Here is a 14,438-nt window from a genome sequence, read left to right as displayed (position 1 = left end):
AACTCTCATGCCCCTCCCCAGTCAATCAACGAGCACCCGCCCATCATCAGTGCGTGTGTACCTGATTTTCTGTGAACGCGCGCGTCTCTTCAGCATCGATCAACACCATGGACTCGGAGGTAGGCTGGCCTGGCTAATCTATCCATAGATAGCAATAACCGTGGAATTGGAAGCTTGTTAGTAGATTTTCTCTCCGCCATCACGCTTCGTACAATCTTCAGGCGAACTTCAGGCGTGTCGTGTGCATGTGATATTGTAACGTGCGCGTCTGCGCGAGGGAGGGGGGATCTGTGGCGTGTGCACGAACTGTGATTGACAGTCAGATCTCACACAGCCCAGCGCTGATTGGACCCGATGAGACGGGAGCGGTGTTTTTTTGCAAAACAAATAACACGCTCCAGGTGGAGTTAGAAGCTCAGGTTTTTTTCTAAAACCACCTTAATTATGTTGTTCTGTCGGATTATCGTGTCAATTTCACTGAATTTGATTAAAAAAAAGTTGCCGACAGCAGCTTTAATAGAAAACATAGTTATGTGCTTTATTTTACCCAGCTTCATGTTTGCATGGCGTGACTTTCGAAACCTCATTATTTTGTGAGATCTGTATTACATTAACGTCACTTGTCTGTGCCAGTCGTATTTTTGACAGTTTAAAAGCACGTCTTTTTCAGTTCAGCTTTTCAGTTTGACCAATCAGAGCCAAGCTTTTCAGTTTAACCAATCAGAGCTGAGCTTTAAGTCGAAGCAGACTCAGTGTCCTGTGTAGAGTCGGAGCTCTAGAGCGTCACAGGAGCTCAGCTCAGCACAGGTCAGTGATGCGAGACGAAGCAGGAGAGAGAGTTTCATCAGCTTTATTTAAGAAAGGTGTTTATGCGGTCAGCACACACGCTCCTCCGACTCCCTTGATCTTCTCCTCGGCCCGCCGGCTGAAGAACTTGGCCTTCACGATCACCGGCTGCTTCGGCAGCTTGCCTTTGCCCAGTACCTTGAAGTAGCCCTGAAACACACAGGTCAGAGGTCAGAGGAGAGAACCAGACACAGCTCGTTCAGCAGGACACACACACTCCTGACGGATCACACTCATGCATCATAACAGAATTTATTATTCGTGTCAAAATGAAAATAGGAAGTCCACTATGTCTCTCTTTACATTTATTTTGTCCCGTTGTCGGCTTCAGCTAAGAAAAGGAATAGCCTTCGGCAGCGAGTGCAGGCTCTGTGGTGGAGCTCTGCTCTGAAGGAAGTTCCAGCGAGACGGATGAATGGACTTGCAGAGTGACATGACATGAATCAGAGGCTCAAAACACTGACAGTGGTGAGCGATCATTATGCTTACCAATACCCGAACCGTGCTTTGAGCGAGACCCGAAAAAAAAAGAAAATTGTATGATTTACGAGAGCATTTACAGGTAGCATTTATCCGGAAGAATCACACCCCTGAATAAGGTTTTTAAATATGACCCTGATTAAGACACAGGTGTAGTTGATGAGCACAGATCTGCGGCTGCTCTCTTCATAGAGCAGATTACTGCAGCGACAGCGCTTCACAGAGTATGACAGAAGTTTGGGGTCGCTGTAAAGCAGATGCACTGGACTAAACATGTTCTACTTTATCCATAATATATCAGGGTTTCTGCAGGCATCTTCAAATAAAATAAGGCCTTTTTAATCATTTTTTAAAAATATTTTTAATGCCATACACGACCCATGACTAACCACGGATATAATACATATATATTAGTGCTGTCAATCGATTAAAAACATTAACTTGCTTAATTACATTTTTATGGTTTTATATTAGTTTATATATTTTATAATGTAACAATTTCACAATTAATCTACAAATGAATGTAGAGACAACATAAAGGCCAGTCTCACTGATACTAACACAGCTACTGATGTCAGGATAAAAATGATTTTCCCCCTCTAATGTTAAACATTAATTATAGCCATCCAACATTACAGCACTGAAAGCTATCAAATTAACATTTGGCTTCAGAAATAACCATTAACTATCATGCATCTATGATAGCAACTATCATTAGCAATCATGCAAAAAACAAACCTATAATAAATGTCATATTTGCCTTTGCCTAACAGGCATGAATTATAAATTAAATAGACTATTCTTTACTAAAGCTACATTAAAACTCGATAGTCCAAGTGACTACAGCGGCTCAACCAAGTTTATCAAGCGACGAGAATACTTTGTGTGCAAAAAACAAAAATAAAGACTTTATTCAACTCTTTTCTTCTGTGTGTCTCTGAGTGAGTTCACGTAGTGTAACAGCGCAGCGCTTCTGTGTACATCAGAACGGAGGCTCACTATTGGCCAGCATCACACACACATGACCAGCGGCCAATAGTGAGCCTCCGTTCTATGTACAACACAGAAGCGCTGCTGTTACACTACCGTCGGACCTCTGAGCGGTGTGTGTGTGTGTGAGAGAGAGTGTGTGTGAGTGTGTGTGTGAGAGAGTGTGTGTGTGTGTGTACTCACGGCGCGCACGACGTCGATGATGGGCGCGGGGCCGTCGGGCTTCTTGCCGTAGTTCACCCGCGTCTGCTCGCTGACCAGTGTCCACAGCTTGTCCAGGTTAATGGTGGGGCAGAACACCGTGTTCCTCTTCAGATGGTAGTGCCTCATGCCCACCTTCCCGAAGTACCCCGGGTGACTGAGGACACACACACACATCAGCGTCTGGCATCACTGAATCACCACTGATCTGGGGTCAGTTCTGTGTACCGCACTAAACACACCTGAGATGATCACAGATCTAAACCCTGTAGGAAAGCATCTTTTGCGGCGGCTCGTGTGTGAGCACATCAGTGAACACCCCTGAGCACTCGGGAGCTCTCCAAACTTTAATCTTAACCGTTCTATTTCATCAGAAACGATCTGAAAACAGGGCTTTAAGTGTAAAATACCGAACTTGTCCTTTAACATTATCCCTGTGAAGTAGCTCTGTGCCGGACAGCACTAACGAGAGTCTGACAGCGTAACAGGCTCGTCTACAGTGTAGGGGTCACTGGCTCCCCTCAGGGCGAACAGGGGTCAGATTACAGATGTGTTTAAGAGCCGCAGCAGAATAAAGGTGTTTAATGTCGTGTGTGCGGGTCACGGGCAGTGAGCGGCTCTCCTGAGGTAACCCTCTCAGGCTGGCGTACACTAGCTCTGCCCAGGGCAATCGGTCCGTCACATTACACACACAAAACCACATGATAAAACTAACAGAACTCAAAGCTGAAGTATTTTCATTGTTTACTAAACGAATAAACATTAAATGTGACCAAGCACAAATCTTCCTGTGATTACGGATGGCTGTGCTACAGATAACCTGCAGTCAGATCTCCAACACTGGAGGCCCGGTGAGTGACCCTGAGCTGCTCATATCTGAGGTCATCATACTTGAAGTTCATCATCACTGACCCGTGTGTGTGTGTGTGTGTGTGTGTGTGTGTGTGTGTGTGTGTGTGTGTGTGTGTGTGTGTGTGGCTACCTCTAAACGCTCAGGCCTGTATAGAGCACTACAGCACCGCTGATTGAACACTTAAGTCATTCAACCCATTCCTGGTCACTTCCAGCGTATAACTATCAGGGCTGGGGATTGACAATTTCACAGTTCGACTCAATATTGAATATTTTGGATATCGGGTTCAACACACGGCACATTTCCTCAAGCTAAACACATCTCTTCACTAATGCTGTGAACTATGGGAGTCAGTTGTAGCCTATAGCCTTCATTAGCTACTCTAATACTGAAGGTAAACATTAACTGATGTGTACAAACACTTAAAATACACTTATTTATTTTTAAGATAATAAAGTTATGAAATATAAACATTTAAATGGTGGCTGTCATAAAAACCTGCCAGAATTATTCAAACATCCATTAAAACGTGAAGAATATTAAATTATAATGAATATGTAATATGGTGCAAATATTCAGCAGAATGCTCCTCTCTAGAGTTAATCTCTCGCTGACTGACGAGTTTATGGTCACTGGATCTGGTTTTTCTGAGGTATATGTGACGTCACATGACATCCTTTACTGACGTCGTTCCACGGTTGAAACACTGAGCGATGTCACATGATACGAACTTCTTTAAGTTTTTATAAGTGTTTATCTGGCGCTGTAGCTGGTGTTATTCAGGCGGAGGAGAAGATCATGTGCTCCTCTAGAGCTGAGCCAGAGCCATCTCACGCCACAGCGACAACACGGTGTTTATGTTTCTGAATTTCGTAAGAAAATGGACGTCATTTGAAATCTGAGACTTTGTTTCATATCAATAATAACAAAGCACAAAGATTACTGTGATGTATTGGATGGGATGTGCTACAATGTTGCATTCATTCATCAGCTGAGGACAGGATGACTGATCAAGTCTTGGGATTTAAGCATCGATATCGGGTCGCAAAACTGAGAATCGATTAAAATGGAGAAACCGACATCTTCTACCCAGCCCTGATCACTAGAGCACAGAGTATCTGACTCTCTCGAGCACTAGTCCTGCTTACCGCCTCTGAGGATGAAGCGCTCGTGTTCCTCATAGGGTGGGGGGGGGAAATCGAATCAATTTCATTGTTACCCATTTAGTGTTTTCTGCATGAGAGCTGCTTCTGTAGTGTTTAGCTTTCTCATCAGTATGCTGTAAACCGATCTGCTATACGGCCCTCCGCAGGCTCAGTGTGTGTCAGTGCAGTGCCAGACACTAAAGCTACACTGATCTCTGCTGATGTTCACTCACTCTTAAAGCTGTGTCTGATTGTGGTATACAGCAAACCATTTAAGTCATTTTATTATTTAGTTGTGTATAAGAGTGGCTTTGTATGTTACTAATTATTCAGAATATGCGTAAGTCCACAACATGAGAGCTGCTGGTACATCAGTCTATACTCCTGAACGAAAACTGTTTGTGAATTTGCTATGGCAAAATGTTTTTTTGTCTGAAGGATTATATTGCTCATTGCACATAACAGGAGGATGTGGGTTAGAAGTCTATTATTAAATGCTAGAGGTTCAGAATATGCTGAAGTTTGTATACAAGTACAGTCAGGTCCATAAATATTGGGACATCGACACAGTTCTAATCTTCTTGGCTCTATACACCACCACAACGGATTAGAAATTGGACTGCGCTTCACAGTGCAGATGGACAATGACCCGAAGCATACTGCGAAAGCAACCAGAGAGTTGTTTAAGGGAAAGAAGTGGAATGTTATGCAATGGCCAAGTCAATCACCTGACCTGAATCCGATTGAGCATGCATTTCACTTGCTGAAGACAAAACTGAAGGGAGAATGCCCCAAGAACAAGCAGGAACTGAAGACCGCTGCAGTAGAGGCCTGGCAGAGCATCACCAGGGATGAAGCCCAGCATCTAGTGATGTCTATGCGCTCCAGACTTCAGGCTGTAATTGACTGCAAAGGATTTGCAACCAAGTATTAAAAAGTGAAAGTTTGATTTATGATTGTTAATCTGTCCCATTACTTTTGGTTAGGGCTGGGCGATATGGCCTAAAAAAAAAATCCCCGATTTTTTTCACAAAAAAATCCGATTTACGATTTAAACCGTTTTTTTTTTCTTAAAATCAATCTGCAGATGACAAAGAAATTGTTCAAAACAATTTTTAACTTTATTTTGTTTTGATTTTCCCTTCTGGGATTTGATTTGGATTTTCCCCTTGGGGTTAAAGTGCAATCAGAAACAACAAGCCAGAAAGACAAGATGGCAGGCCTTGCCTTTGTAAACAGTGAAAATGTAACAGAACAGAACAGAACAGAACAGAACAGAACAGAACAGAACAGATCAGGGGGCTGTTCCATAAAAGCCGCTTAGAAAAGCGGGGATTAAACTCCAAAACCGGACTTGAATGAGCCTAACAAATGAGTTGGGGCTAAAGTGGTTCCATAAAAGGTAATTGAAGCTCACGCAATCTCACTAATTTGATCCAGGTTTATCTAGTCTAGATAATTGCGTGTGCACGCGTTTCTTAAGCAGCCCTAGAGGTCGATCGTGGATCAAATCGATCCACCATCAAACAGCGTATATTGTGTGCTGTTTTATGCGTTTGTAACATGTTTTTTCCCCCTCAGTGCAAAACTTACATTTTACAGTTATATTCTCCATCTGTAAATGTTAGAAAGTCATGCAAATGTATCCATTTTGCTGCTAATTTTCATATTGAACAAGCGCTGCTGCGCGCATGCGCTCCAAATAGCAGCGCAATAATTCTGACTAAAATATACATTTTGCTTGGAAAATTCATATGCGATATTTTATAACACCAGAAATATCTTCTAATTATAATAATTTATCTTTAGGATGTTGGATAAGTTGCAGTGAACTCATTACACTCATATTTTATACTTCTAATAACATTTTTTTTAACAGAAGTAGCCTAATTCAGGGAAGATTTTTTTAAGAAACTAAATATATAAAGATAAAAAATATAGTTTTGGGTATAGGACCTATGCTACTTAATAAAGATGATGTATACTTATTTATAATGCTGAGAATTACAGCTTTTAATGCAGTATTTTTTTGGAGAAAGCAAGAATCCCCAGTTTTAAATGAGTAGATTTAGTTTCTAAAGTACATTATGGAGAGGATAACATTAAATTAAGAGCAAATGTATACATTTTGAAAAGATATGTGCAACTCTAAAATCAAAGAATATTCCATAAAATAAAGGAATATATATTAGCCTACATTAACTACATTTTTATATAACCCTCCCTTCCCTTTTATTTCTAGTTATTTGTTATTTTATTTATTTACTTATTTAATATTGAATATTTGATATTCAAATAATATTACTTGAATAACTATTAGGAATTATGTGTCATTATAAGAGTTTGATATAAATATGTTAATGTTACATTTTTATTACTATTTATTTATATATTTTTTGTCTTTTCCCCCTTAAATCATATGTAAAAGTGTCTAACTATGTATTTTTTGGTTATTGTTCTAATCATGTGTGTTTTTAGGCTATGTGTTGGTGGGTATTATCACAAAAGAAAAAAAGTAGAAGGAAAAATAAGGAATATTTATTGGGGGAAAATATGATGTCTTTAAAGGAACTGTCAATTTGTATAATTGTGTTAAATGTGTTTGAATTGAAAGACAAAGTACATTTTATATATATATATATTTGTTATTTGGACATTAGATGTGCCTTATTTAGAATTTTAAACCTGTGTGTATATTTTTATGATAGCAATAACTGTAAAGGGACTATTGTAATGGGGTAAATCAAATGTAGGCTAATACTGTCAATTACTAAGCTCAGATTCATCTTACCAGTTAAAATGTATACTCTGCTTTTGTAATTATTTATTTTTAATTTTGTGATTTTAACTTCTGCTTTACAAAGCTTTTTTTAGATTGTGTTCTAATGTTCTTCTAATCATAAACATGTACTACAGCTGCCAAACAAAACCAGAGAGAAATGTATTCATAAATCTTTAAAACAATCTAATTAAATCTTGGGCACAAAACATTCAGCCAGTAAAAAAATAAAACCTGTAGCATATATATTGTATTTAGGCCTATCTATCTATCTATCTATCTATCTATATATCTATATATGTCTATATATGTCTAATTTATCATTGTAGCCTTATTTAAGTTGATTTTCTGTATACTGTGTATTTATTTTTGGACTAATAGTGGTTAATAAAGTCCAATAATGGTATGAGAGAGTGTCAGTGGTAATATCATTGTGTTCTTGTCGGTCAGTGTTAGAGGATCTGTGTAACAGCTGAGGCTTAGCCTGACAGTTAGCCTGCCCTGGACCAGGCTAGTTTCCCAGCATAAGTTGCCAGGGTAACTGAGTTTGAACTATTTTAAGTTTGCTTTATGAAACAGAATCCACCGACAATAAGCCTGACTAACCGAAATAAGCCTGGCTTATACTCTAATCTTGTTTTATGGAACAACCCCCAGAACAGAACAGAACAGAACATAACATGAAATGGGTGGATTGGGATTGGTGGGGAACGTGAAAAAAAAAAAAGTACATCACAATAAAGTGTATTGTGATTGTCAAAACATTTGGTAACTAAACAGAATTTTATTAAGTTTAGTGACAACACAATGTTTACATGGTACAATGACTGGTATGCTACTGTTTTTATTATTGCTTTCACAATTTCAATTCTTGTGATTTGATTCTGATCTTGATTCAATATCGATTCCTTTGGATAAATACTAGGTACAGTAGATACATGTTAATTTAAAGCCCTGTCAGCTGGTATTATTATTAAAGGTTAAAAATAACATCTCAAATTAAATATGCGTTTTTTTACACATTATAATATTTTAATGATATAGGTAAAAATATAATAAATATGTAATATAGTTATCATATTTAGCAAAATACTACTCTCTACAGCAATTATTTTAAAGTCCAACTAACGTGCGATGGTCATTAATGGGCTTTCCAGAGGTAAAAGTACAGGTCAGGTGTACTATAACTAAGTAACTAACAATGATAATGTGGTACAAGAAAACGAATGTGGAGACATCGTTTCAGTCAGCAAAGATTCATTTTGGAATTTAAAAGACATCTCTCGAAAACATGAACGTGAGCTACGCGAACACGCTGAGAAGAAAACAAAAGGTTAGCAAATTGAATACGGTAACTTGTAACAAAGTGTAAATTAAATATAGCGTAATATTCAAACAAATTCGTTTTTTCATTCAAGTAGACCTAATGGTTTGTTTTATTTAGCCGAATTTGTGTCGTCCGTAATAATATTTATATTATTAGGCCCATTTATTCGTTTAATTTTACAGCAGTTTGTGTGTATGGAAGCCAATTTAAATTAATCGTGCGCGTTGCGCAAAAGTTCACATCAAAATTCTGGCCTTATAGTTAATTTACTTTTAAAAAATGTATGTATATTTGTTTATATAATTTTTATTTATATTATTAGGCCCATTTATTCGTTTAATTTTACAGGACTTTTTGTGTAGGCTATATTCCTTCTTATAGGCCTGTAATTTGAAATAAAACATTTCTATTTGAAAACTGTTGTTGTTGCTCATTAGTTCTTTAGGAGGTAAGGCTGTGGTCTAAGCTAAAAGTGATATACATGTAGATTTTTTTCCTTTTTTGGAGCGAGTGGGGGGCGATCTGAGTGGAGCGGGAAGCAAACCTCGTTGAGCGCTGAGCGATAATGAGCGGAGCGGCCGGATGTAGCTTTGAGCGGGGGAGCGGAGGGTGAACAGTTCCGTGAGCGATGATGAGCGGAGATTCTCACCGCCCCACTCCGCTCGCATGCTCTGGTGTGTTTGTGCTGCCGCGGTCTTGCCGTGTTGTTTGTGTTTGATTTTCATTCAAACAAATCGACGTAAACTGCACAGTCGAATTAATCGATAAAATCGATTTATCGCCCAGCCCTAGTTTTGGTCCCTTAAAAAGTGGGAGGCACATATACAAACTGTTGTAATTCCTACACCGTTCACCTGATTTGGATGTAAATACCCTCAAATTAAAGCTGAACGTCTGCAGTTAAAGCACATCTTGATCGTTGTGGTGGTGTATAGAGCCAAAAAGATTCGAACTGTGTCGATGTCCCGATATTCATGGACCTGACTGTACGCTGCTAGTACAGGCACACGGTTATTTTCCTCTTGGTTCTTGTTGGGTCATATGCTGGCAAACATAACCTTACAGACGACTTGCCAAAGCACTTCCATTTGTTTTATTAATAAAATGAATATAGGAAGTAAATTCTTTATGGGTCATCATAAATACTTTGCTTTAAAAGTGCCAAGTAGTCACACACACACACAGATAATCTTTACGCTCTGAATCGTGAGGTAGAGATTCCCAGCCCTAGTTCCTCGTCTGCGAGTAGTTCTGGATAAAACATCTGCTGAATCAGTATGAGTGTGTGTGTGTGTGTTCACTAGGCCTGATATGAGCCGTTTCAGCACTGACTGGATGAGCTCTAAACACACTAACACACTTTACACTGCTCGAGCTGGACACGTGACTGTTGCTGATGGTCTTTACTAAACACACTAACACACACTTTACACTGTTTCACATCTCGAGCTGGACACGTGACTGATGCTGATGGTCTTTACTAAACACACTAACACACTTTACACTCGGTTATAAGCGCGTTCACAGCTCGTGCTGGACACGTGACTGATGCTGATGGTCTTTACTCACTATTTGTCGAAGTTGATCCTGTGATGATGCATTCCACCGGCGTTACCGCGACCTCCGGGATGCTTTCTGTGCTTGCCTGCACACACACACACACACACACACACACACACACACACATTAATGCCACATTAGCCCGCGCTAAACATCACCGCTGTATCTCCCGAGTGTCGCGCGCTCACTCACCGATGCGCCCGTGCCCGTGGCTGACGTGCCCGCGCAGCTTCCTAGTCTTGGACTTCTTGGTCGGCTGTGAAGAGATGACATGTTTATTACACGAGTGTTTCAGTGTAGTGGAAGAGCTTCGGTATGAGACACACTCCAGCTCTGCCAGAGGCCGAGAGCGCGAGCGCCGCTACACCGCAGCAATGCCGCTAAAACACCGCTATATCCAACACACATGCACAATACTGACTGATAATCATACTTAAACACATAAGGAAAACATATCAACAAGTTATACATATGTTCTGGCTCCATTTAATAAAGGATTAAGAAGGATTGATGCGTTAATGACAGTGGGAGAACTCTTCATGAGCACCTACCATGGCGGCGAGAACGCAAAGAGGAAGTGGCCTCTGTGATCTCGCGAGATAATGCGTGTCTGTCGCTCTGCGTGGGATTACGGCGAGAGAGCGCCTCCAGCGGGCGGGAGGATAAACTGCTACTGCAAGACCGAATATTCTATTCTACCCAAACCCTAACCCTAACCCCCATTCTATTTAAAACATTTTAATTACGTGTTTTAGTTAGATTCAGTCTAATACAGATATTTCTGAATTGAGCACATCTAATGTTAAAAAAAATTGTAAATAGACGCCGTAGAAGACAGAAAGAAAAAAGAATTTTAATGTAGGCGTTTGTTTGTTGTGTAACTGGTTTCCTCTGTTTATCCCTGCAGGCAAAGCTAACACAAGGCAATATAAGTTACTTGCTGCAGGTCTCACTGAAATATCAAATGACATATGCCTCAATGGAAACACATATTTGCATATGAAATTATTTTCTAATTATTTCAACGACTGGTTCCTGAGTTTAAAAACAAGGGAACATGTCCCAGCAGTATCTATGGGATGATTAAATAAAAACCAGTAAGAAATAATAGTACATCTTAATCAGCGCTGATGAAAGTACCCGTCCTCACGTGACCCGCAGCGCTTAGCCCCGCCCACTGCGAGGCGGCCGAGGTGGTTTCTATGGCAGCGCTCCGGAAGTGAGGAGGATGCTGTGTTTATGTGGATGTTGAAGCACCTGTGCAGTCAGTCAGTCAGTCAGTCAGTCACTCAGGAGCCCGAGGGGATTAATCATGTCCGTGTCCACTCTGCAGAAGCTGACGGTGGTGTCGTGCGTGGCGCTGTGCGTGGCGCTGCTGCTGCCGAAGATGCTGCTCTCGCGGGGGAAGCGGGACGGCGAAGGTGCTCTTATACACATGATCTATTCTCATCCTCTTCAAATGAGGGTTTTTGCTTTTGATTCATGAAACACGTTGTATTTTCTTCTAGTCCAGTAATGATATTAGCAAACCTAATAAATAAGCATTATTAATGAATAAAGCACACATACACAGCTCTGTGTGTGGAAGACTATAGAGAGGATAGGCGATGATCTGATGAGACAGCAGTGACTGAGAACAGGGCTAATGTGAACACTGTGCTAAAGTGTGTGTGAATACTCTGTGTGTGTGTGTGTGTGTGTGTGTGTACCTGTTTTTCACAGGAGGAGTTGCTTTATATGTTGATACAGCGTTAAAATGTAGTTTGATTAAAAGTATGTCATGGACTATAGAAAACATTCTGGAGTGCTTAACCATAGAAATCGACATTGAAAGATCCACAAATATAATAATTAGTTGTGTGTATAGAACACGGGGACATGTACTGATGCATTTATGAATAGATTAGTAGGTGTGTGAAATACATGGAATGAGAACAAGTTACAAATTATATGTGGAGATTTTAACATTGATTTGTTGAATCCAAATGGACATAAGAGAACATCTGACTTTATTGGTACAGTGTATAGTAAAGGTGTATTTCACAAGTAGAATAACATCAGACACTGCTACACTAATTGATAATATATATACACATGAAATTGGAGGAGGATTATATATAAATGATATGATCATCTTCCAGTTTTTGCAATCTTTCAAAGATTTTTTACAAACCCAAATGAAAATATGAAAATAGGACAAACGATGTTAAAATGCTTGGACAGAACACCAGAAGCCATCGCTGCCCTCGGGAGGACCTAAAGAAACAGAACTGGAGTGAGGGTTATGAACATGAAGATCTAATAGAGCCTGTGATGCTTTTATAACCACACTGATTGAAAAATATGACAAACATTGTTTTTTCAAGAAGTTTGTAAGGAAGGGAAAAAATGTGGACAAACCATGGATTACAAATGGAGTAGAGAAGGCGTGTGAAAGAAGAATGCTTTATACAGGACATTTATTGCAACAATGACAAAACAAGCTGAAAATAATTATAAAATATATAAAAATAAACTAGCAAGTATTATAAGATTTAGTAAAAAGGACTATTATCATAGATTATTGAACAAGTATAAGAGTAATACTAAAAAAACATGGGAAGTGCTTAACAGTATAATTAAAACGAATAGAGAAAAGTAGATTACCCAAATTATTCTGTAAATGAAGACTCAGGAATTATAAATAAAGTGAATGACATTGTCAATACATTTAAGAGTGTTTAGTAACTGTTGGTTATAAGTGAGCAAGAGACCGTGGAGCAGAGAGATGAGGACAGGCCAGATGAAGTAGATATCTCTAGTAATAACCATTCAGTGTTGATTAGGGGAACTCATGAAAGGGAAATACTTGATATTGTTAATTATTGTAAGAATAAAAATTCAACTGATTGTAATGATATTGACATGTCATTATTAAAAAACATCATAGAATATATAGTAAAACCATTTACACATATTTGTAATCAATCATTTTTAACAGGTATATTTCCTAATAATATGAAAACAGCTAAAATTACTCCTATTTTTAAAAGCAGTGATAGACATCTTTTTCCAATTACAGACCAGTGTCTCTGCTTTCCCAGTTCTCCTAAACTTAGGAGAAGCTACATGTGCGTAGGCTTGATAACTTCACAGACATAAACTATGAGTGAACATCATATGGCTTTAGAGCCGATAGGCCGACTCAGTGGCAGTGATGGAAACGGCAGAGGAGATTCCCACTTCAGTGGGTAATAGTGAATATACTGTGGGGGTGTTCCTGGATTTAAAGAAGCTTTTGACACTATTGATCATGGTCTACTAATGAGGAAACTGGAAAGATATGGTATAAGAGGCAAAGCCTATTTCTGGTTAAAAAGTTCCCTTGACGACAGATAAATGATGTTAGATCAGACTTAATGAAAGTTACGTGTGGAGTTCCACAGGGCTCGGTGTTAGGCCCCTTAATGTTTGCACTGTATATAAATTATATTTGTAAAGTGTCAGAAATATTAAAAATGGTTTTGTTTGCTGATGACACTAATTTATATTGTTCAGGGGGAAATTTGGAACAGCTTCTGAATACAGTGGAAATTGAATTGATGATCTGAAAAAAATGGTTGGATGAAAATAGATTGTCATTGAATTTAAGTAAAACAAAGTTCATAATATTTGGTAATCGAAAGAGTATTAATAAAATTAAAATTAGGATTAACAATGAGGAAATAGATAGAGTATATGAAAATAAATTTCTAGCCGTTATAATAGATCACAAATTATGCTGGAAACCACATATTAATCATGTAAAAAGAAAAATGTCACAATCCATTGCAATATTACATAAAACTAAACATATTCTGAACGAAAATTCATTATATATTTTGTATTGTGCGCTCATAGTTCCATACATGACCTATTGTGTGGAGGTTTGGGGACATGCTTATAAAACCAATATAAATCCAATATATATGTTATAGGTTATGTTATATATGTGGTAGGATTATAAAACACGTTGACTATCACGAACCAACTAATCAATTGTTTAGTCATTTAAATGCTTTAAAAAATTTTGATTTAGTTAATTTCTGTACTGTACAGACAATGTATAAAGTCTATAATAATTTGCTGTTTGAAATAAGAGAAAGTCAGTATAAACTAAGAGGAATGCATATGTTTAAAAAAATAAGGGCAAGAACTAATACAAAAAATAGATGCATATCTGTCAAAGGGGTTAATCTATGGAATAATTTGAATACGGAATTAAAATTGTGTAATTCA

General features: G+C 38.7%; 2 protein-coding genes across 2 annotated transcripts in view; one reads left to right on the top strand and one right to left on the bottom strand.

The window, feature by feature from the left end:
* Nucleotides 1-834: 834 nt before the first annotated feature.
* Nucleotides 835-10,805, bottom strand: rpl27a (ribosomal protein L27a). The gene is made up of 5 exons (XM_079860170.1): nt 10,733-10,805; nt 10,374-10,437; nt 10,191-10,266; nt 2,500-2,674; nt 835-996 (listed from the first exon to the last, which is right to left on the bottom strand). The coding sequence occupies exons 1-5, from the start codon at nt 10,733-10,735 to the stop codon at nt 868-870; spliced, it is 447 nt and encodes a 148-aa protein (XP_079716296.1). The 5' UTR covers nt 10,736-10,805; the 3' UTR covers nt 835-867.
* Nucleotides 10,806-11,362: 557 nt separating this feature from the next.
* ric3b (RIC3 acetylcholine receptor chaperone b) overlaps nt 11,363-14,438 on the top strand; it is a 17,449-nt gene continuing 14,373 nt past the window's right edge. The window contains exon 1 of the mRNA XM_079859561.1: nt 11,363-11,602. Coding sequence (XP_079715687.1) covers nt 11,494-11,602 — 109 coding nt within the window. The 5' untranslated portion in view covers nt 11,363-11,493. The remainder of the gene's footprint in view (nt 11,603-14,438) is intronic.

This window comes from Squalius cephalus, assembly GCF_949319135.1.
Source record: "Squalius cephalus genome assembly, chromosome: 23".
Lineage (NCBI taxonomy): Eukaryota > Metazoa > Chordata > Actinopteri > Cypriniformes > Leuciscidae > Squalius > Squalius cephalus.
The sequence above is the reverse complement of the archived record's forward strand: the minus strand, read 5'-3'. Positions and strand labels throughout refer to the sequence as shown.

Excerpts from the sequence above, each read along its gene's own strand:
- rpl27a (XM_079860170.1), bottom strand. Across the intron at positions 2,675-10,190 it reads AGGATCAACTTCGACAAATA|TCACCCGGGGTACTTCGGGA; the intron begins GTGAGTAAAGAC and ends GTGTGTCCTCAG. Across the intron at positions 997-2,499 it reads TCATCGACGTCGTGCGCGCC|GGCTACTTCAAGGTACTGGG; the intron begins GTGAGTACACAC and ends TGTGTGTTTCAG.